General features: G+C 49.5%; 2 protein-coding genes across 2 annotated transcripts; both read left to right on the top strand.

Annotated features, from left to right (window-relative positions):
* The first annotated feature begins 5463 nt into the window (after window positions 1-5463).
* On the top strand, window positions 5464-7139 carry Ubl5 (ubiquitin like 5). The gene is made up of 5 exons (XM_005336112.5): window positions 5464-5606; window positions 5938-6004; window positions 6211-6294; window positions 6430-6467; window positions 6978-7139. Exons 2-5 carry the CDS (start codon window positions 5949-5951, stop codon window positions 7019-7021), a joined length of 222 nt encoding a protein of 73 aa, XP_005336169.1. The 5' UTR covers window positions 5464-5606; window positions 5938-5948; the 3' UTR covers window positions 7022-7139.
* A 4437-nt stretch (window positions 7140-11576) lies between these two features.
* Window positions 11577-23307, top strand: Pin1 (peptidylprolyl cis/trans isomerase, NIMA-interacting 1). Its single transcript, XM_005336113.4, has 4 exons — window positions 11577-11734; window positions 13954-14166; window positions 21677-21787; window positions 22737-23307. Exons 1-4 carry the CDS (start codon window positions 11677-11679, stop codon window positions 22844-22846), a joined length of 492 nt encoding a protein of 163 aa, XP_005336170.2. The 5' UTR covers window positions 11577-11676; the 3' UTR covers window positions 22847-23307.
* The last annotated feature ends 395 nt before the right edge of the window (window positions 23308-23702 follow it).

The raw sequence follows: 23702 nt of genomic DNA on the forward strand, positions 1-23702 counted from the left end.
ATATAGTCCCTGCCCTAAAGAGATTGTCACTTACTGTGGTGGTTCTCAAAATGTCCAAGATCAATAACAGTGTTGTCATTATGTTAGAAATGGACTTTTTCAGCCAGGCACAAGGTGTGCACTACTATAATCCCAGCAATTCAAGAGGCTGAGACAGGGAGACACCAGTTCAGAGCCATACTGGGCAACTTAGTGAGACCTTGTCTCAAAAACAAAACTAAAAAGGATTGGGGATTTAGCCCAGTGGTAGAGGGCCCCTGGGTTTGATCCCCAGTACTAGAAAAATAAAATCAAATTAAAAACTGGAGTGACTAGGGGTGTAGCTGAGTGCTTAGTATGGGCAAGGCCCTGAGTTCAATTCCCAGTAACTCAAATAAAAATAATAATAAAAACAAAAGCAGTGTGTATAGTTTGATATACACACATGGATTCACATTCTTTCAATAAAATGCAAACTATTATGTCTTTTACTTTATACATAAAGGCCTATAAGGGGGCTTGGCTGCTCGTGTGACTCAGGGGTACAGCACTTGTCTAGCATTTGCAAAACCTTGGGTTTAATCCCCACTGTGACCAAAAAAAGAAAAAGAAAAGCCCTGTGTGGAAAACAAGTTGTTTATCAAACCTCTGACATAATCTGAAATGTTGTACAGTGCTTGAAAATACAAAGTCTATTTCTTATTGAAATGTATTATGGTGTCTGAAAGATTTATCATTTTCTTAGGAGGCTCCTGATAACACATTTGAGGATGCAGAGACTGTTTTTAGTTTTAATGGCATTTGCTGTGGGAGGGTTAGGGGACCATGTGCTGCTGTATTGCCTTTTATGCTGCTCACATTTTCTACCTTGTGCAAGTAATACCTTTAAAAAATAAGTTCCAAATGTGTATTTTTTTTAAAAAAAACTGTAGTTGTAGATGGACAGCATGTCTTTATTTTGTTTATTTTTATGTGGTGCTGAGGATCGAACCCAGTGCCTCTGGCATGCTAGGCAAGCGCTCTGCCTCTGAGCTACAGCCCCAGCCCACAAATGTGTATTTACACTACAAACCCCTTTGATATTTTTCTTCAAACAAGAGTGCAGATAAAATGCTTCATGTTTTGGCAATCATTCTTGTGATTGTGGAGGGAAAGACCAAAAGAAATGCACAAAGAAAACCTCAGATATCCCTGAGTTGCTGCTTCAGGTGCTCCCTGTTTCCAGAATTTTTGTTATGAGAAAAATAATCAGCTTAAGCAACTGTAAGCTTTCTGTTAGTTGAAGCCCAAAGCATTGCTAACTAAAAAGTTTGAGGCTCTTCTCTGGACCTGGAACACTGAAAATTACAACTCCTTTGCTTAGCTTATTGGTTAAGAAAAAGTAATAAAAGTGCAAAATAGCTGTACTTTTCTGCTGAGTGCTCATTCTGTTTGAGTGTTTTTACCAGTATCAGCTCACTTTATTTCCATAACCATGGTGGTTGATACTACCAGGCAGAAGCTGAAGCTTAGAGGTCGAATCACTTGCTAGAACTGCAGGGTCAGAACCTTCTGGTGCTGAGCCTCTGCCATTATCACAGTACTCCGTGGTGGTAATTACCCGGCACTGCTTTAGAATTTTTTTTTTTTTTTTTTTTAGTATTTATTTTTTAGTTTTCAGCGGACACAACATCTTTGTTTGTATGTGGTACTGAGGATCCAACCCAGGCCGCATGCATGCGAGGCAAGCGCACTACCACTTGAGCCACATTCCCAGCCCCCCAGCACTGCTTTAAAAAAAAAAAAAGCCAAAAGCCAGGTGCAGTGGCACTTGCCAATAATCCCAGCGGCAGAGAAAGGATCTTAAGTTCAAAGCCAGCTTCAGCAAAAGCAAGGCGATAAGCAACTCAGAGAGATCCTGTCTCTAAATAAAATACAAAATAGGGCTAGAAATGTGGCTCAATGGCTGAGTGTCCCTGAATTCAATCCCCAGTATCCGCCCCCCCAAAAAAGCAAAGAATTAAAAATCCTAAATATGGCATTGGTTTTGTTCACTGCTGTATCATTAAGACTTGCAGAGATACTCAGATGTTTGGGAAAGGGATCTTCTTCATCCCTAAGATTATTTTACTTCTGGTGAATTGTGGGTGGGGCATTGCCTTTTTGTTTGGCAGAACCCAATCAACTATGCCCCTGGCTCAGGTATAGGGGATCCTAAAAACCATCTACTGGACCACCAGCACATGGGGGTGAAGGGGAGGAAGGTAGGTCAGGTAAAGAAACACATGTATAACTTCCTTCTGGATCAGAAAGGAGGAAACAAGGGTATCAGGGGCCTGCCCAACTTGCTCCCTGGGTCATGAGCCAGTCTCCACCTTCTGAGAAATATCCAACTCCCCCAGAAGGAGTAGCTCTGACAGACAGCATGATGGGGTTGCCTCAAAGGGCAGTTGCAGCCAGGTCCCTGCACAGGCATCCCAGAATTAGCATTACCAAGATTTGAGGAGGAGTCACACTAGGTGACACACTGTCTCTTGGGGTGCCTGTCATACCACTTGGGTCCAGGGAAGGAGTTCTGCAGTTGTGGCAGTCTCATTCAGGGACTTCCCATTGCCCACACCCACTCCTCAGTAGACCCTCACCTGTCTCCATGGAGCCCAAGCCCTCATCAATCCCAGGCTTAATGTTCGTCTTCTCATCGCAGCAGTCCCCACAACCTATTGCCCCAGCCTACGGCTCAGCATGACAACAGCTTCAGTGAGCTGTATTTTGTGTGTGTGGTGTTGGGGATTGAATCCAGGGCCTCATGTCTGATAGGCAAGCACTTTGTCACTGACGCTATATCCCAAACCCCTTGAGCGATCTTCAAAATAAACACATAGAAAAATTTACTCTTATAAAATAAAATGTGTTCGTGTTAAAAATCTGTAAAAGGGGCTGGGGATGTGGCTCAAGCGGTGGCTCGCTCGCTGGCATGCGTGCGGCCCGGGTTCGATCCTCAGCACCACATACAAAAACAGGGATGTTGTGTCCGCCAAGAACTAAGAAAAAATGAATAAATGTTAAAATTATTTCTCTCTCTCTGTCCCCCTCTCTCTCTCACTCTCTCTTTAAAACAAAAAAAAATCTGTAAAACACCAAAAAGTATTAAAAAGAAAATCACACTCAGCAATTCCACCATCTAGTGGTAAGGACTGTCAAGGACCTGTGTAACCCAGTATTTCTATGTGAACACAGACATGTTGCTTTCAAACTTCTCCAGATGTATCAATCCCCTTACCTTACCCTCAAACTTCCAGCCTCTCTTAATCTATCCATTCTTCTGCAAACTCTTTTTTGGGGGGAGGAAGGGGGTTGTTAAATTGCCCAGACTTATCTCAAACTCCAGGGCTTAAGTGATCTTCCCAACCTGGTGTCCCAAGCAGTGTGGAGGTTGTTGGGAGTCTCCCTGAGAACTCCCCAGGCCTTTCAAACATGGTGGTGGGCAAATTGCCATTGGGCAGCTAGATCTCCCGGGGCCTTTCAGATAAGGAGCCCCTATGCAACATGGCAACAGGCAAGTTGCCAGTGGGCGGATAACAAGTTGTTTTGAAAACCTTCTAATTGGCCCTCCCGTCTTCCGTACACGTGGACAGTTCATGCCCCCCATTAATCTTTTTTTTTTTTCTTTAAAGAGAGTGAGAGAGAGAATTTTTTAATATTTATTTTTTAGTTCTTGGCAGACACAACATCTTTGTTGGTATGTGGTGCTGAGGATCGAACCTGGGCTGCACGCTTGCCAGGCGAGCGCGCTACCGCTTGAGCCACATCTCCAGCCCCCCCCCCCCATTAATCTTATGCAGGGTGGACATGACTGCACTGTAGGTGATGACCTGACCTTTACTATGATTGGCCCAGGGAGCTTCCTGGTTTAAGATAACTGACTCTCTCTTCCTATATAAGCTAGCACCAGCTTGCAGTAAAGTGCTTCATCTGTGTCACTGCTATCTGTGTGTGTGCATTTTAATCTCCGACAACAAACCTTGGTCTTTCAGAGGTATGTACTACCATGCCTGTAAAAAAAAAAACTGTGATGCTATCACATTGCGGGTTGTGTTTTGTTGGTTGTTTTTATTTCCTTGATGGTACTGGGGATTGAACCCAAGGCCTTATCCATGCTAGGCAAGTGCTCTACCACTAGTCCTCCCCCCTCTTTTTTTTTTTTTTTCCCATACTAGGGATGGAATCCAGGGGCAGTTACCACTGAGCTATATCCCTAGTTCTTTTAATTTTGAGACAGAGTCTTACTAAGTTGCTTAAGGTGCTGAGGCTGGCCTCGAACTTTTGATCCTCCTGCCTCAGCCTCCTGAGTGGCTGGGATTACAGCCAAGAGCCACTGCCACTAGCCTCATCCTTCTTTATTTTGAGGCAGGGCCTCACTAAATTGCCCAGACTGGCCTTGAATTTGTGATCCTTCTGTCTTGGCCTCTCAAGTAGTTGGAATTATAAGAATGTCTCAACATACTTGGATAGGCTCACTCTTTCATAACAGTCCACTCTGAAGGGAACTAACATACTCTTCTAGACTAGCATTACTACCTCAATAACCTAATCACCTCCTACTAGGCTCAACCTTTTAAAGGTTCCACCACTTCCCAACATCACCACACCGAGGACCAAATTTCCAACAATCCTTGTAAGACACTCTCTAATATCCAAACCAGAGCACATAGAATCTGCAGTTTCCATAGGATGGCCTCTCAGCTTCTACCTAATCTCACATTCTAGTTTGAGAAGGTGGATTGGGTAGGTTGAAAAGCGGTGGCTTCCTCTCAGAATGAATCAATTTAGGCTCGGAATTTTGTCTGCTGAAAAGGAATTATCTTTCAGGTCCACTGGCAGAAGCTGGTTGAATTTGGGGGGTGGGGTCCTGTCCCACCAGCCCTCATGACGCTTGAATAAGACACAAAATGCTCCTGGAAAACACAAAAGCAAAAGATTTTACGATTGTGCGGTTTTCAGCTTCCTAGTAGGAATTGCTAGTGCGCGACAGGGTCTCCATTCCAGGATGGGGCTTCGCTTGTGGGATGGAGTCTGTGACCCCTGACTCCGCGGAGCAGTCGCGACCAACAGAGGTGGGGGGGGGTGAGCAAGAGGTTATGAGTTCTGAATGCGGGGGCGGGGACAGGACGACTGCAGGGCTGGGCACCCTCTGCCCGGTGGCCCTAACGCTGTGGCGAGGCTTCCTCGCGCTCAGGAACTGGAGGTCATCCAGAGGCCGCCGGGCCACCCTCTGGAGTTTCCACCAGCTGACTGGGTCTACCCACGGCGAAGGGGCTTTAAACAACGGCTTCCTACCGGCTGGGCGTCGGCCCCTGACCTCTGACTCCGTTAAGCTCGTCCCCGGTTCCGTGCCCACCGCTACCCTGTTCCTACCTCAGGCTTCCGACTACCCAGTTTCTGAACCCTAAAGCCGCGGGGATGAACCGCAGGACCCAAACGGGCCCGGAACCCTGAAGAAAAAGACCCAACTCTAACAGGTACCCGGAACACAAGAGAGGGCGCTGGCGGTCTCGCACTTCCGCTTCCGGTTCCCAGCATCGACTTCGGCTGAGCTTCAGCGCTCGAGCGGAGAGGTTGTGGCGTCTTCAGGTTCCAGGCGTCTCGAGGTGAGCGGGTCAAGTGAGAAGCCCTGAGTCGCGGGCAGCGGCCGGCAGTCGCCGCCGAGGGTCCGCGAGTCGGCGGGAGGTGAATCCGGGAGCCTTGGGGCCTGGCCTTGAGGCTACGTGAAGTGGCGGAAGCGCTGCTGTCTGGGATCCCGGGTCCTGGGACTTGGTACTTGGGGCCCAAGGGGACTCAGGTCTGGGGGTTAGAGGAGGTGAGCAGAAGACCCAGGCCGGGGTCTTAGGCCTGGGACCTAGGAGATTTGTACCATGGGCCTTCTGGGACCTGGGAGGCCCCAGAAGTCCTGACCGCTGTCCTCCCTCCCACCCCGCGTAGCTCCGGTCAGGATGATCGAGGTTGTTTGCAACGACCGTCTGGGGAAGAAAGTCCGCGTAAAGTGCAAGTATCCACCGACGGCCCGAGAGGCAGTGCTCGCTGGGGGTGCTTAGCGTGAGGCAGGCAGCCCGGACTGTGTTGTAGGGTGGTTCTAGGTAAACCCAGGAGAGCGGGCGGATGGGCTCCCGGCAGAGTGTAGTGCACTCAGCCCTAGAATGTCATCTTCCTCGTTCTACCTCTCCCTTCCATTTGCCTTAACTTCGCTGCGTCCAGCACCGATGACACCATCGGGGACCTTAAGAAACTGATCGCGGCTCAAACTGGCACCCGTTGGAACAAGATTGTTCTTAAGAAGTGGTGAGTGCAGTGGTGGGGCTGCCGGCTGGACTGGGGACTAGGCCAGAAGGGTTTGGGTGGGGGAGCGCTGGGCTCAGCCTGCCTCTAGGGGTAGAGTTTTCTAGGCTTTTTTCTGAAAGGTCTCTATTTCCATAGGTACACGATTTTTAAGGACCACGTGTCTCTGGGGGACTGTATCCTTTGTGTGACTTCTTGAGGAAGAGTCTACATACCCATCCCTGGTTCTCTTGGTTCTGTATTGAAGCACGTTTGATATTAAGTTCATAGGTATTAACTTAGAATATGGTACATGGTAAGCACTGAGAAAATAGTTGTTACGGAATTCATTGGGGAGGAGGGTGGTTTATTGGTGAATTCGTTTGACTTGGCTTAGAAGGACTTTGTCACTCAGGTTCAACATATTACTGAGCTCCACCTGTTAGGAGGTCAGGAGGGTGAAACTCAGGCAAGTCTGTTAGGCAGAGTGGGAGCCCTGAGCTGTGGAGTTTACTGTGGTTCTCCGAACTTTCTTAAAAAAAAAAAAGTTTTCATTGATTGTTTTTTTTCCCCTCAGTCAAAATTAACCCAGTCCAAAATGACTTCCTTAGCCTTGTACTGAGTCTTTAGGGCACTGGATCTAGCTGTGAGTAGATGAGGGATGGTGATGGAACCCCCAGTGAAGACTCCTTAACACTTTACTTCAGATGAAATCCATGATGGGATGAACCTGGAGCTTTATTACCAATAGAGCAGAATTCCTTCCCCTCTGACTTAGCCTCTTGTCCCAAGCTCACCTCTCACACTGGTATGGATATTTGTTTTTAAAAACTCACATTAATAAAGACTTAGATACTGCTTTGTTGCCATCTGTGTTTGAGAGCTATCTTATGTATTTGTCCTCCATTACTGTTGATAAACGGAAACGGCTGCTTAATGAGAGCTTAGGATGACTGGATCAATGACAGAGGTGACTAGGTGCCCTGAGCTATGGGGTTTATTGTGGTTCTCTGCAGGCAAGAGGCCCTGGGAGTCTTGTTACCCTAATAGACCATAGAGCTCCCACATAAGGTCAGATTTAGTAGTAATGTTAGTAACACAGGCTCTAGATTCAGACAAACCATGGGTGGAATGTCAGCTCCGCCACCAAAAACCTGGTAACACTGGACAAGTTACTTAACCTCCCTCTAAGCCTTTGCTATGGTTTGAATGTCCCCACCAAAACTTACGTTGAAATTTAATCTCCATTTCAATGTATTATAAGCTGAGGTATTTAAGAAATGATTAGATCATTAGGGCTGTTTTCCTGGATTAATTAATCTATTCATGGATTAATGGGTTATGTCAAGAGTGGGTCTGTTGCAAAAACTCTTGATTCCTTATTATCTGGAGATTCTACAGAACCCCCTAAAAAGCCCCTCAACCCTAGTCCTCACAACAAAACCAAGAGCTGAATAAACTGTTAGTTTACAGATTACCCAGCCTCTGGTGTTCATTTACAGCAGTAGAAAACAGGTGGCCTCCTTTTCCCTATCCCTATTCCTAAACTGGTATTATTTCATGTCTACTTCACTGGTATGTTGTAAAGCGATGAGATATAGCATGTGTAAGCATTCATAATTCCTGGCACTTCTTTTAAAGACAAAAATGAGATCATAGTGGACAAAACAAGGCAGTGTGGCACAGGGTTTAACAATTCAGATGTTATACCTCTGATCCTCAGGTTCCTTCTCTAAAAGGGGCCAGGTGGTACATGTCTATAATCCCAGTGCCTTGGGAGGCTAAGGCAGAGAGATTGCAAGTTTGAGGCTAGCCTCTACAATGTAGTGAGACCTTGTCTCAAAATAAAAAGGGCTGGGTGCAGTGGTGGGAGCCTATATCCCAGCAGCTTAGAAGGTTGAGACATAAGGACTGAAGTTTAAAACCAGCCTCAGCAATTTAGCAAGGCCCTGAGCAACTCAGTAAAGCCCTGTCTCTAAATAAAATATAAAAAGGCTTGGGGAGAGGGCTGTGATTGTGGTTCAGCGGTAGAGCACTCGCCTAGCATGTGCGAGTCCCTACATTCTATCCTCAGCACCACATAAAAATAAATAAATAAAATAAAGGTATTGTGTTCAACTACAACTAAATAAATAAATAAATATTAAAAAGGTCTGGGAGTGTAGCTCAGTGGTATAGAGCCCTGGATTCAGTCTCCATTACCCACCCTCCCCCCAAAAAAACTTAACCACTGAGCCACATCCCCAGCCCCTTTTATTTTTTGTTTTGAGACAGGGTCTCACTAAGTTGCTGAGGGTCTTGCTAAGTTCCCGAGGCTGGCTTTGAACTTGCAATCCTCCTACCTCAGCCTCTGAGCTGCTGGGATTATAGGCAGATGCCACCGAGTCCAGTTCAAAACAAAAATTTATTTTTTTTGAGAGAGAGAATTTTTTTAATATTTATTTCTTAGTTTTTTCGGCGGACACAACATCTTTGTTTGTATGTGGTGCTGAGGATCGAACCCGGGCTGCACGCATGCCAGGTGAGCACTACCGCTTAAGCCACATCCCCAGCTCCACAAGAATATTTTAAATATTTTATATTTTTTTAAATTTTTAAAAATTATATGACAGATCTAACAAGGTGTTCTTTAATTTCAAATCAGCTTATAAGTATATAAGCTAATAGTAAAACCATTCTCCTTACCCCATTCTCCTGAGGGCAGGCCTTTTTTAATGAATTTATATATTCTTAAATTTTGTTTTCAGAAGATGATTCTGCTATGAGCTGGGGATGTAACTCACTGGTAGAGTGCATGCTTAGGTGTGCACAGGGCCCTAGGTTTGCTCCCCAGCATGGAAGAAAAAAAAAAGACTAATATGCTCATAAGAAAAACTCAAAACAAGAATTTGTTTTCTGGGCTGGGGATGTAGCTCAAGCGGTAGTGCACTCGCCTGGCATGCATGCGGCCAGGATTCGATCCTCAGCACCACATACAAAGATGCTGTTTCTGCCGAAAACTAAAAAATAAATATTAAAATTCTCAAGAAAGAAAAAAAGAATTTGTTTTCTTATTTCTTAATTCCATCTCTCCTGCTTCTGGAAATCATTACATATCTGAGTGAATGTAGGAATTTTATGAAATAGCAAGGTAAAGTTTTCATACAATAGAATCATTATACATTCTGCAATACGCATTACCATGTAGCAGCTTGCTTTTTTTTTTTTTTTTGGTCCTGTAGATTGAACTCGGGAGCACTCAATCACTGAGCCACATCCCCAGCTCTATTTTGTATTTTATTTAGCAAAAGGGTCTTACTGAGTTGCTTAGTTCCTTGCTTTTGCTGAAGCTGTCTTTGAGATCCTCCTGCCACAGCCTCCTGAGCTGCTGGGATTACAAGTGGTGTGCAGCTTGCTTTTTTGTATGCTTATGTAGATATCTTTCCATTTAAATCCTCTGTCCCAATCTTTTTAATTAGTATTTTTCTTTGCTTGGTTTTATTTATTTATTGTTTTACTTATATAAATGGGTAGTAGAGGGGGATCTTTATTTGTTTCTTTTTTTGATGCTAGGGATCCGACCCAGCCCTCCCTGTTTTTGTGACAATTGAAAGTGTCTTAAGATATTGGCAAGAGCTAGGGATGTGGCTCAAGCGGTAGCGTACTCACCTGGTATGTGTAGAGTGCTGGGTTCGGTCCTCATTAAAATAAAAAATAAAGATATTGTGTCCACCTAAAAAAAACTAAAAAAATATATTATTAAAAAAGATATTGGCAAAATATTAAAGAAGTGGTAAATTAAAAAAAAAAAATGTTGGCAAATGTTCCTTGAGGAACAAAACATCCTGGTTGAGAACCTCTGTTCTATCATTATGTATGAATTTTCTCCCACCCGGCACCCCCCCCCAGTGCTGGAGAAAGAACCCAGGACCTCACATTCTAGACAGTGCTCTATCACTGAGCCATACACCCAGCCCTATGACACACTACTTTTGCAACTCTGCCCTAAGTCTAAAGATGTCTTTAAAAAGAAAAGATTGTCGGGCTGGAGTTGTGGCTCAGCAGTAGAGCACTCACCTAGCAGGTCCAAGGCCCTGGGTTCGATCATCAGCACCACATTAAAAATAAATAAAATAAACGTATGGTGTCCAACTACAACTAAAAAATAAACATTAAAAAAATAGATTGTTATGTTGATACACCTATATGAAACCAAACTATTATGTGAAAATTAAGTCCCCCATTTCCTCCTTCACCACATCACACCAGCAGTTTTAATTAATCCAGAAATTTTCTGTTATAAGCTTATAGTTCTTACACAACTGAGATAATTATACTCTTAATAATGCTGTTCAGCTGCTTGCTATTTTCTGCTTTATAATAGATAACTTTTCATAAGTGATCTGTTTATTCATTTTTAGTTTTGATTTTTTTTTTTTTTTTGGTGGTGGTGGTATGTTTTCATACATACTACGGTTGCTATGCTGTACTTTTTTTTTCACCCAGCAAATACCAACTAAAACTTATCATTCTTTTGGCCACCTGGGAATTGGACCCAGGACATCCTGCAAGCTAGGCAAGCATTTTACCACTGAGCTGTATCCCAGCCCAGGACTTTATTATGTTTGTGCTCAAACAGCTCATCCTCTTCCCACCCACACCTGCTCCTATGCCCTCATCTGAGTGGCAGTGCTATCACCCACTAGTCACCCGGGATGGAGGTAGGAGCCAGATTAAGAGGGAGTAAGTTGAAGTAAGTAGGTTACAAAAGGCATGGAAATGTTTGGGTCGGTAGCATTGGGAAATAGCCTTATAAAAACTACAAAAGGGCTAGGTTCCTTTTGGACATCTGGAAAAGTCAGGTGGGAAGAGGGAGGATGGAGGAGCCAAAATTAGGCATCTAGCTACTCGTCACCAAGACAACTGCGTTGCTGTGGCAACTGCAAAGGCGGTCTCCTTCCAAGTACTAAGTGGAGGTTCCCCAGTTATCTCCACACCAGCCGGACGCTTCCGCCTGGGGGCTGGCAGGCTTCCGGAAACTGTTAATGAAGGAGGGAACTGGTGCTGCAGTAGCCAACCAATAAGGTCTTTATCTTTCCCGGGTGGGCTCCGGGGCGAAGAGCGCCAAGAACGGGTCGGGACTTTTTTGGTGCTTACCGAAGGGCGTTGAAAAGGGCGGGTTCGTGTCCCTTCCCCACCACTTAGGAGGGAGGAGGCGGGGCCCAGATAAATCGTGGGTGGGTACGCCTACCTTCACTTCTGCCCAATAGGAAGCCAGAGAGCTAGCCGGGACGGTTGGAATGTCCAATGTGCGTCGTAACCAGGAACCGGTGCGGGGCGCGTAGAACCAATCGGCAGCGGCAGTGGGCGGGCGCGGGCGACAGGCGGTGCAACGGAGGCGGAGCAGGCGCTGCGGCAGGAGGGAAGATGGCGGACGAGGAGAAGCTGCCGCCCGGCTGGGAGAAGCGCATGAGCCGCAGCTCAGGTGCCGCGGGGGTCGGGGCTGGGGCGGGGTCGCGCGAGCCCGCGGAAGCAGGGCTCGAGCTTCCCCCTCGGACGCGGCGGCGCCACCTTCCTCCCGTGGGATCTTGTCCCCTCACACCGTCCCCCGGGTAACGGCCCCAACCCGCCCTGTGCGGGCTATGAGTCCTAGGAGCTGGGACCCGAGGAAACCGAGGCAGTGGGCGGGGCGAGTGAGGGACCTGGGATCCCATGGCACTTCCCAGGCAATAGCCGTGGTCCTGCCGGCCCGGCTGATGCGTTTCGGCCTGATGCACCTGACGCTGTCGGGGGAAGTCTCTTCAACCCCCTGGATCTGAGGGTACCGTACCTTTGGGAGGAAGACACCCCAATACCGTGCAAAGGGCGTGGCCTCAGGATCTTGCCATGCCGCATATCCACAACTTACTCCTGCTAACGCCCCTACCATCTACCCCTACTGCTGAGTCTGCAATGTCGGCCAGTGATGATCTGAGGATGGCTGATATTGTGGGGCCTGATATTGTGGGGTTTGCCACAATAATAGTGTTGATAATTGGGCATGCATCTGAGCGCCAAGCATCGTGTCTAGTGCTTTAAGTATTTAAGTTCTCTGAATTGCCATAACTCTGAGGGATGGGTAGTTATTACTCCCATTTTAAAAGTGAGGAAACTGAGCCTAGGACACTTAAGGAACAGGTCCAAAATCATGCATTTTAAGGATTGGGGGCTGGTTCTACCCCAGTCAGTCTGCCTCCAAAGCCCACCTCTTGCTTCACTGCCAAAGCTGCAAAAGCTGATCCAGCATCTCTGGGTAGGTCCAGGATCACTTTGCTTCCTCCAGAGCCCATAGTAATCATAGTCACAATAATAATTCTTATTTATTGAACACCAGGTGCTCTGGTGAAAATTTTGCATACATTGACTTCTCACAGTAATTCCATGAGTTTTGATGTCCTTATTCTCTTGATCCCATTTTGCAGATGAGAAAACTGAGGCATTGCTAAGGTTTCAGTCAGTGGCTCCACTGGATTTACCCCCAGAATTCATGCTCTTGCCAAGCCTGCTGCAGCTGATGTGTGACTACAACCTCCAGCATAAACTTGCTACTGTGCCCAGCTCTGGGTCTATTCTTTTTTTTTCCCTACAGTACTGAGGATTGAACCCAGGGGTGCTTTATCACTGAGCTTCACCCCATATTTTTTCTTTTTTGAGACAGGGTCTTACTCAGTTGCTAAAGCTGGCCTCGAACTTGTGATCTTCCTGCCTCAGCCTCCTGAGTCACTGGAATTACAGGCTTGTGCCACTACACCCTGCTTCTGGTCCCATTCTTGCATTTCTGCTCAGTGCAACCCTTACAGCCTTCTTGATGGATGATCCTGCCCTTCACAGTGCTAAGTCCACTATGTAGCCCAGGCAAATTCTTGGCCCTTGGAGTGATACCCAGAGTCTACTGGGTCCTTCCTTTAAGTTTTTTATTTGCAATCTTCATTCTTTCATGCTCCTCGACACCTGCATACCATCTGGTCCCCAATAATGCTGTTTCCTAGCTTGCATCATAGGACATTGGGTAGGGAGTTAAAAGCAGAGCTTTTGGTTGTGGTACACCTGAGTTCAATTCCTATCTCCTCTCTATGTGTCTAGAGCAGAATAAATGTGTAGGAAACATTACCTGTTACCAGAGATGCAGAGGGTGAGGCCTCAGTTTTGTCATCTGTGCAATGGAGAAAATAAAAGCTGTTATACTCTTAATATATGCCAGACTCTCCTAGGCAATTTACAGATGTTGAACTTAGTCAGCATTGTAGACAGGTGCTCTTCATTTTACAGGTGAGAAAACTGATGCCCAGGGAAGATAGATCATGCAGTGGGTAGTGGCTGAGCCAGATTTAAACTCAGGTGTTTTGGCTGCTGATCGCAAATTCTCCCTAATCTCTCCTTCCCTTCTTTTGTTACTCTGGGTTATTTTCCTTCCTGAAGTTGTCATTGGCTGATTATTTTGTCTTGCTTGTTTAATGCTTGTTTGGCCCCACATACAGTGTTAGCTCTGTGGGAGCTAACATGTTGGTTACATCTTCAGAGCCTGTGGCACATGTGGGCACACAGTGGGTTTGCTGTGTGAAGGCATCACATAAGCCAGTCCTTGTCCTGGTTTTTGGTCAGGGGCCCAGGGTGACATCCTGTGATCATAGCTCCAGCTGAGATCCTTCCTGTCCTCCCCTCCAGGCCGGGTATACTACTTCAATCACATCACTAACGCCAGCCAATGGGAGCGACCCAGTGGCAACAGCAGCAGTGGCAGCAAAAATGGGCAGGGGGAGCCTGCCAGGGTCCGCTGCTCACACCTGCTGGTTAAGCATAGTCAGTCAAGGCGGCCCTCGTCCTGGCGGCAGGAGAAGATCACCCGGACCAAGGAGGAGGCCCTGGAACTGATCAATGGTGAGCTGGGCTGGGGCAGGGTCTTTCTTGGGAGGGAGTCCTCTCAGGTCACATCAGACCTTCCACTCCAGCCTGGTTCCGCTGTCGGGTATATCCTTGGCCTACACAGAAGTGCCTGTATGTGACATAAGCTTGGTTCAAATGACCACCTCTCTCTGCTCTGTGGCATTTGAAGGTGAGCCTTGGGATAGGGGCAGAGGACCAGCCTTCGGGCTGGCACATCTAGGTTTAGATAGCAGCAGTGCCTTGAGAAGAGAAACACTGGGGACTCCTGTCCAGGGGTTGTGATTTTTCCCCTCAGGGGAAACAGGGTGTTTTTAAAGAGGCTAATCAAAAGCTACATTCCACATGTTCTCTGTACTTTCGTTGTTAATTTGGGAGATAGTCATTTCTTAGATCTTCTGGTGCCATCCCCAAGTCTGAATTATTTAGTTCCTGTGGTGGGTATGTGTGCAAAGACATACCCCTAGAACAGGGGAAAAAGGTAATCCTGTTTCCCCTGAGATTAGGGAGGGAGTCAGGTTTTTTGATTGTTGTTTTGATTGTTTTTTTTTTTTTTTTCCTTTCTAATCCTAGGGTTCCTTTTCCCTAGTCTGTAAAGGTTCTGGTCCCTGACACTTTCCTGCACCCAGCAACTAAGCCTAGTCATTCAAGAACACTGGCCACAGATTCAAAACTTGATTACAGATCTAATCTCTTCCATTATTAGCTGTGTGACCTTGACTGTGTGAGTTTGCTGACCGAGTCTCAGTTTCCCCACCTATAAAATGGGGATCACAGCTTCCTGCCCTGCAGGGTTGCTGTGATTAACTCAGATGATGTAAGTGAATGCCTAGTGTAGAACAAGCATTCAGAGATGGTGGGTTTACTCTGACCTGGGGAGGAAGTTGTACCCAACCCTGATCTGTGTCACCACTATAGTCTGTAAGCAAGGTTAGCAAAGACTGTGTGTAGTTTAGGTTTTGTGGACCATGCAGTTTTTGCCAGCTCTGCCTTGAAACTCCATAGTAGCTGTGGACAATATGTAAACACATGGCTGTGGCTGTGTGCTGGGAAAGCCTCATTTACCAAACCAGGCAGAATTTGTCCTGTGGGCCATAGTTGGCAGAACCTTGGACTGGAGCTCTCAGTGTGGCAACCACTACTATATACAGCTATTTCTGTTTAAACTAATTAAAATGAAATAAAATTAAAAATGGTTTCTCATTCTCATCAGCTTCACTTTAGGCGTTCAGAAGCTACGTGTCCTGGTGGTAATCATCTTGGGTGGGGATGTAAAAGGAAGTTCTGTCAGATAGACACAGCTCTTTGAACCATGTGGGCCAGTGGCAAGCAAGGAGGATTCCTGGCAGAGGACAGGGCAGAAATAATGGAGGGGGCTAGGGTGTAGCCAGAAATCTGGGGAAAATTGTACAGGAGGACTAGAGGGGCATGAAACCCTTCAGGGGCAGAACCCAGCTAGGGGAGGAGGGTCCTGAGTGAGGTGAGGGGTTTGGATCCATCCTGGAGGCAGCAGGAAGCACAGGTCACGTGGAACCAGGAGACGGGCCCCGGTGCTGTGCCTTCAGGAAAGATCTGTGTGGCTGGAATGTGAAGGGTCGGGAAGCCAGAAGGCTCAGAACCCAGGCTGAGTTTTGAGGGGGGTCTGGCTGCCCCAGGGCACTAGGAGGAAGTGGCTAGAAGGAATTATAGGATGACCTCTTAAGTCGTCCCAGCGCTAGCGTGCCCTGTTCTGAGGCCCCTGCACTCCATAAGTGACCAAGAGGAGATGGGCGTTTGGAGATGGAATGACAGAGGTACTATCTCCAGTAGAGGGCACTTGGGAAGAGGCCCAGTCTGGGAGGAACTCATTAAATCTTTGGGGCTAAGGAAGAGACTGGGAAAGGGCCTGGGGTTCAGCAGAGGAGCCAGGCTGGAGACAGATGTGTGAGGTGATCCCAGTGAGAGAGGTCTGAGGCAGGTGGGGATGGTAAGAGGGCACAGGTGTGGGCATGGCAGGTGAGAGTGTCGTGTCTTCCCTTGTGGTTGGTGGGGATCCTGCGGGATGTCTGAAGATACCAAGCAGTTGGGCCCTTGGCCTAACTTTAAGTAGACACGGACTCAGTTGGGAATGGCAGCAGGAATTCCACGCCTGTCTGTTCAGGAGGGCCCCATGGAAGCTGTGGGAGTAATTGCAGCTAGAGACAATGTGATTTGAACTTGGGGGTGGGGTGGGATTAGAAGTGAAGGGGAGCAAATTCTAGAGATGTTTAGGAGACAGAATTAGGAGGACTTGGTGATGGATAGGTGGGCAGGGATTAGGTATTCAGGAGAAGGTGATGTAAGGTCAGGACCGTAGGACCGACCCTTGCAGGTCTGGTTCCAGGCCAGCCTGTGGAACAGAGCAAGTGTCTTCATTATGAGAGCCTCATTTGCTGACCTGTAGAACAGGGCCAGGGTGGCCATGAAAATCCAGTAGTCATGGGCTCTCTCTTGGTCCCAGTCATTCGGCACATGCTGTGGGGAAGCTCAGGCCAGAACAGGTTCTGTGTTCATGGGCAGCCCCTGTTGCTGTCCTGAAGCCCCTGGAAAGAGATTTGAGCAGGGATGCAGGAGGCCTAGTGGCTCAGCCAGAGACCCTCCACTGACCTTGGACCATGACCTCCTTCTCCTATCCTTGCTTCACTGTGTTCTCAGACTGAGACAAGACCCTTGGTGGTCAGCTGGAGGATCGGTGAGATGACCCTAGCCAGAGTGCACTGGGGAACCAGACACTTCTGTGTCGTGTCAGCAAGTGTCGGGCATCCAGGCCTTGTTTTCTGTCCCAGGAAAGTGAATGTTCTTCCCCATCCTGGGCTTGTTCCAGGTCATCAGGAGATGATGATTTGGGCAGTGCCTGCCCCATCTTGCCGGGTAATGAGTGTCATCGGTGCCCATTTAGAGCTGGTGTTTCCTCTCCACCCTGAGGACAGACTGCCCACAGCAGAACCAGTGCCTCTACATTTCTGCTGAGGCTACTTTTCCCAGCATTGGTTCTCCTGTAACTGTTGGGCTACAGCCAGAGACTGTCAGGAATCCAAGGCCCAGCCGGGTGTCATTGTTGGTGTCCTTGTCTGAAGAGGCCAGACCATGGACAGGCCCTCATTTTCTGTTCCCCATTGTTCCAAGACCCTCCTGTTTGCCCAGGACCCGAGGCTCAGAGAACGAGTAGCACTCCTTCTCACGTACCCTTTCCAAGGCTCAAGGGTCAGTGAGCTTCTGTGGCTTGGTGTTCCCCGGGGTCAGTGGCATCCTTCCAGCCTATTAGTCTCAGGCGATCCCACCTGCTGGATCCTTGGTCTTCTGGGACAGCAGACCTCATCCTGTCACCTGTTTCCCTGAGCAGACCCTTTCCCCTAAGGTTCTTGGACTGGAAGGAGCCTATAGGATGTGATGGGAACGTGGGAAGTTTGTCTCTAATTAAATCTTTTTAGGTTCAGGGGGTCATCCATTTATTCATTCACTCTCTCTTAAGTATCTATGGCATATCAGCTCAGGTTGCCATAACAAGAGACTAGACTGGGTGGCTTCAACAATAGAAATTTATCCTCTCACGGTCTGGAGAGCAGAAGGCCCAGATCGGGTTCCAGCCTGATGGAAGCTTGGTTCTTAGCAAGGCCTCTCTTGGCTTACGGACATCTGTCATCTTCTTTTTTTTTTTTTTTTTTCAATACCTGTACTTTATTTATTTATTTTTATGTGCTGTGGATCGAATCCAGGGCCTCACACGTGCTAGGTGAGCGCGCTACTGCTGAGCCCGAGCCCGAGCCCCAGCCCCCGGCAGCTGTCTTCTTGATGAGTCCTCACATGACCTTTCCTTAGTGCTAGTGCAGAGAGAGAGAGAGAGAAAGAAGAGTCTCCTTTTTTTCCTTTTGAGAGGAAGTCTTGCTGCCTTGCTGAGGCTGGTGTGGAACTCCTGGGCTCAAGTGATCTTCCCACATAGATGGGACTACAGGCACATGCCACCACACCTGTCAGTGTCTATTCTTATAAAAACACTAATTACTCTGTTAGAGGCCCCTGCCTCCCAACACAGTCACACTGGAGGCTAGGGCTTCATTTTATGCATTTGGGGACACCAACATTCAGCTCCTATCTGTGAATGACTTTCTCTGCACCAGCCATTGCTCCAGTGGTCATTTACTCCTTACTTCTTATTACCCCATTTTATAGGGCAGTGAGTGTGAGATTCAAAGAGGCGGACCTACCAGACATGCAGAGCTCAGAAGCAGCAGAGCTGGGATTTGAACCCAGCAGTTGGAGTCCTTCTAGGTCTCAGGGATATGCTGTGAGCAGGCCAGCCTAGAGCTGCCAGCGGAGATGTGTCTTCTTATGTTTTGCATGCAATTTCAGGGACTCCTGAACACCCTGAAGCAGGGAGAAGGCCCCTGTTCCTGGAGAGTCTGCCCTGGGTCTGGGTAGTTCTCAGTGAGAGCCCTCCCTGGCTGGAGCCCTGTTGATCAGATTTGAGACGGGTGTAGTTGCAATCAGTGAGGCAGGGCCTACTCCTGGAGGAGGCCCAGGAAGTCTGGCCTCCACATTGACACTTAAGGTTCAGGTACAGAAGTCAGGAGATTCCAGTGGTGGTTCCCTTTTCCCTCCTTCCCTGTGGCCTTTTCTGTCTTGTTAATTCATGAATTCCTTGGACACCGGAGAATACCTGTTTTGGGTACACTGCTGGGTGCCGGCAGGGATAGTGATGAACAAAGTCGACCCAGCCCCTGTCCTCGACACACACACACACACACACACACACACACACACACACACAGGACAGTGGTAAATGCAGCATCCACAGAGGGCACCTCACACAGGACAGTGGTAAATGCAGCATCCACAGAGGGCACCTCACGCAGTAGGGGCTTTGGGACGCTTGCAGGAAAGACCAGAAGACATAGGCTGGTGCCCAGCAGAACTAAGAAAAGGCCTGGAGGTGGAGGCAGTGGGGTGGGGCAGGAGTAGGAGTGACATCATCGTGGTAGGGGCATGTGTAGACTGAGCTGCTGAGGGGACACATGGAACCGACCACTTTCAGGTCATTGTCAAAAGAAGGAAAACTTGGGATGAAAAAGATTTTTTAAAAAATTTGAGTGAGGCTCCATCAAAACAGAACATATTCTAAGAGAGCTGGTTTGTCAGGTTGATCTGGGTGATGTGAACTGTGAGGTCAAAGCGTGGCTCTTATTCATTTTTAGGTGGAAATGGCTTACACACTGAATGTGTTTGAGAAAGCCCTAGGCAGTTCAGTCTTAGGGATCCCTGTGGCCCCAGCTGCTGCGGGGTGCAGTAAGGTGACACTTGTACAGGGAAGGCTGTGGGCTTAGCTCTGTGGGTGCTGGGCTTCTGCATGCAGTTCTGCTGCCAGCAGGCAGGTACCCAGGGGCACTGTGCATCAGGATTCCTTGACTGGCTGACTGTGGTCCACTCAGATCGAGAGGTGGGGAAACTTGGTGCTGTACGGCTAAGGCTGGGGTACACTCAGAAAGCCAGAAAGAAGAGGAGAGGAGGGTAACTAGGGATGTCTGGTTCAGCTCAGAGTTGCTGATGGATGCATTGGCACAAGGGGACCCCTTGGTAGCCTAGGAGGGTGGGTTCCAGCCAGACCTGGGTATTCCATGAAGCCCAAACAGGGAGCAGGGAGGAGCCTTGTATGGCCAACGTGCTTGTCTGACAGGCATCAGGCAGCGCCTCCAGGGATGGGCAGAGCAGAGAGGAGTAGAGGCAACTTTGTCAGCACCTCACTCATTGCCTGGTACTGTGCTGTGTGTCACAGTAGCACGCTGGCAAGATTGGCAGTCTGGGAGACAGATGCAGGTGATGATGCAGGTGCAGTTGAGCTGTATGCTCTGGCAGTGTGCAGATCAATGTGGAAGTCACTGCCATGACGTGTTTTGCCACACAGTAACAACATTCATGCTCTCTCAGTCACACGGTTTCTACTTTGGTGCCAGTCGTCTTTATTAGGGTGGCATTCGCATCCCACAGGAACCTGAGGCAGATCCAGCAAGATCCCCATGGGGCTCAAGCCGGCACCAGGTGGGTGTGTCAGAGGTGGTTACTCCGGGCTGGCTGACAGGCATTTTGGCTTTGTGTAGGTCGGTGGAATTAATTGGTGGAAGTGTTGGTGATTTTGCAAAGGCAAAAATGTGTTGGGTAACCCTTACATCTTGAGACAATGGCAGCTGTGGGCTGGTGCCCAGTTGCCCAGCCAGATGGGTGGAGTGGGTATCGTCCCTGGTGCACTCCACAGAGCAACTGCTGGGCCAGGCAGGAAAGTGGTACAGGATCCAAGATCACCAAGGGCTGCTCCAGGGTCCGGGGCCATTGCCCTGGGAACTTGGGAAGGATATGGCCAGAATGCTCACATGTGCCAAGGCTGCTTGTCAAGCTGGAGGGTCATGAAGGGAGGACAGGATAGACTGTCCTATATCTGTGTCACAGACTCCTGGCCACCTCAGGGACTGCCTGGACTCAGGAAGGCGACAGGCAGCTCCTCCCTACCTGGCGCACATATGCGTGTGCGCACATACGGTTACACCCGTGCCTGGACACCAGTACACTCTGACACATGCTGCATACTTACACTGCACACCCTCACCCCTAGTGCGCACACACACACATATTTGTGCACACGTGTTCAGATCTTACACGTTCTGCTCCAAAACCTGAGTCACCCAGATTCTTGGCACTGCCCTCTCACTCCCCTCTGCTGGGGTCCTTTTCCTTCCTCCCTTGCCCCTGGCTTCCTCTCCCTCCAGGAGAATTGTGGTCCAGTGGGGCTGGTTTGGACTGCACATCTGGGGCTCTGCCAGACACCTGTCAGGGCAGCTGGAGAAGAGCCGTGTCTCTTGCCTATGGGACCCCCCGTGCACAGGGCTGACACAGCATCCCTTGGAGTCCCCTTGGGTTCTCTTCTCAATGCTCCAGTGATCTCAGGGCTTGTCTCCCCTGTCCCGAGTGAGAACTGAGGCCCAAAGGTGAGGGCTTGGCTGGCCTCTGTGGCAGACCTGGGCTCGTACCCTGGCCTCCTGCCTGTCCTAAACCTTCTCAGACTACCCTGGGGCTGGGTGAGCCTCCTGCTGTGGGGTCCGCCATCCCTTCGGTCTCCCATCTCCTGTTCTTACTCCCTGTTGTAACTTGGAGGTAGATTTTCCTCCTAAGTATTGTGTGTTGGGGGATGGGAAGAGGTCGGGGTGTGTGTGTGTGTGTGTGAGAGAGAGAGAGAGGGAGGGGAGAGGGGGAGACTGGCTTGGCCATCAGTATCACTGTAGGATCACAGGCACAGGTACATGCAAATGGGTGACAGGGTTGGTTGTGTCCCTGGGCACGCACGTGGAAGGCACCTCTTCATGACTGCGTGAGTGCAGGGAGCGCTTGTGGCCTGCAGTGTCTGTGAGGAGCATGCACAGTGGTCAGAGGAGGGCTTACATCCCCCTTGGGGATGGCCTTCTGCCCTGCCCCTGACGTGGGGCTCTTTTTCCTGTCCCCGCAGGCTACATCCAGAAGATCAAGTCGGGAGAGGAAGACTTTGAGTCTCTGGCCTCACAGTTCAGCGACTGCAGCTCGGCCAAGGCCAGGGGAGACCTGGGTGCCTTCAGCAGAGGTGGGCAAGGAAAGGGCACCACCCTACCCTAGGCGAGGACCACCTGCAGCCAGGAGGGCAGTAGAGGCTGGGAGGAGCCTGTGGGTTTTCAGGAGTGTGGCCCTTGTCACACAGGGCTTCCCAGCCCACCAGGTGGCAGCACAGTCCCTTCCTCAGGCTGTTGCGGCTGCCCTGCCTGGGGAGCTAGCAGCCAGGAGAGAGTAGGGGCAGCACAGCCTTCTTTCTGATGTCATTCCCTCCCAGGGTCTGTGTGTCTTTGCACAGTTGTCCCCATCAGGGCCCATAAAGGTTGGTTCCATCCTGTTGTTAGCATTCCCTTTTGTCAGGGCTATTGAGCTGAGTCCCCCAGAATCTCCTCTCCAGTCTCACAAGTGAGGAAACCAGGGCCAGGGGAGGGGGCAGGTCAGCAGCCCTGAGTTTAGGCCCATCTGTCCAGGACAAAGGAAATCAGGGAGCCACGGTGGCCTGGCTGCCTCCTCCCACCACCTCCTTTCTCCTCTCCCCCTTTCTTCCTCTCTGCTGGCCTTCCTCAGTCCTCAGGGTCTACAGGCCCCGGGGTGGGCTATGGTATTCAGACCTCTGCCAAAGAGGGGGAGTCCCGCCCTCACCCACCCCAGGAGGCCTGTGGGGCAGATGATGTGCCCGTGTGGGGAGCCAGGCCCAGGGAGAGGAGTTCATCACCAAAATGCGCCTCTAAATGCATAATGGTGGCAGCGGCTCTGCCTGCCATCCCTCATGCTGTCCTCGGGCTTCCCAGGGCTCCTAATGGCCTTGCCACCTCCGGCTAGGCTGCAGCTCTGCTCCATGACAGGCCATAAACTCAGTGATGGATGAATAGGGGTGGGTACAGGCGGGAGCCGCATCTGCTGTGGCTCGACTCACCTGCCTCCTTCTGGCCCTGCACTGACTCGCTGAACCCTTCCTCTCCATTGTCCCTTGTGGTTCCTAGGTCAGATGCAGAAGCCATTTGAAGACGCCTCATTTGCGCTGCGGACAGGGGAGATGAGCGGGCCCGTATTCACGGATTCTGGTATCCACATCATCCTACGCACCGAGTGAGGAGTGTGGGCGGCCCAGGCTGGCCTGCAGGGTGGGGCAGGGCCGCGGGACCCACCAGCTCCCCTGCTGCCCGCTGGCCAGTGAGTGCTCCTCCCTGCTACCGTCACACAGTATTTATTGTTTCCAAAATGGCTGAAGGGGGGCTCTTAGAGATTGGGAGCTCTGGGCTTCCGCTCCCTGTTCTACCTGCAGGTGGGGCTCTCCCCGCCAGACTCCCCTGAAGTAACTGACTTCAAAGGGCAATGGGGGTCGGGAGGCTCCCAGACCCAGGGGAGTGGGGGTGACCTATCCCCCAGGTCCCAGAGGCAGGCAGGCAGCAAGGCCTGAGTTGCTGGGTTCTCGGTTTGCCCCATTCCTCTGTTTAGTTGCAAAAAGCAAATGCTCTGTGCCAGCCGCCCAGCTGCAGGCCCTTTGGGCGGCAGTGCAGCACCCCTTGCTCCCCCATTAAACCTGGAACCACTGCTCTGCCGTCCTGTGTCTCATTTCTTGCCTGGTGAGGTGTGGGCACCGTCATGCAGAGAGGGGATCATTGTCCATCATCCCAAGTTGTTCACACTGTTCTTCGTGCCCTGGAACCTCCCTTTTTCTGTACCGGGGTGGTCCTGTGGGCGTTCTTCCCAGTTATAGGACTATCAGGGCCATGGGGCACCTTCCAGCCCCAGACCATGCAGGGTGTGCCATGCCCTCCCCAGGGCCTGTCCCAGGATGCAGGGGCCCCACCTCGCTAACCTGACGGCCTCCATTCAGCAGGTTGGGAATGGAGCCAGTGGACCTGCCAGTTGTTCCTGGGGGAGCCAGGCTGAGGCCCCTCGGTGCTGGGTGCTCTTCACCCGTTCCCCACCCTCATACACACAAG

This window comes from Ictidomys tridecemlineatus, chromosome 2 (assembly GCF_052094955.1).
Source record: "Ictidomys tridecemlineatus isolate mIctTri1 chromosome 2, mIctTri1.hap1, whole genome shotgun sequence".
Classification (NCBI taxonomy): domain Eukaryota; kingdom Metazoa; phylum Chordata; class Mammalia; order Rodentia; family Sciuridae; genus Ictidomys; species Ictidomys tridecemlineatus.

Coding starts and splice junctions, on each gene's coding strand:
- Ubl5 (XM_005336112.5), top strand. CDS start 5,949: ATGATCGAGGTTGTTTGCAACGACCGTCTGGGGAAGAAAGTCCGCGTA. Junction 6,295..6,429: donor AAGATTGTTCTTAAGAAGTG/GTGAGTGCAGTG, acceptor CTATTTCCATAG/GTACACGATTTTTAAGGACC. Junction 6,468..6,977: donor CCACGTGTCTCTGGGGGACT/GTATCCTTTGTG, acceptor ACTTTACTTCAG/ATGAAATCCATGATGGGATG.
- Pin1 (XM_005336113.4), top strand. CDS start 11,677: ATGGCGGACGAGGAGAAGCTGCCGCCCGGCTGGGAGAAGCGCATGAGC. Junction 11,735..13,953: donor GCGCATGAGCCGCAGCTCAG/GTGCCGCGGGGG, acceptor CCTCCCCTCCAG/GCCGGGTATACTACTTCAAT. Junction 14,167..21,676: donor GGCCCTGGAACTGATCAATG/GTGAGCTGGGCT, acceptor CTGTCCCCGCAG/GCTACATCCAGAAGATCAAG.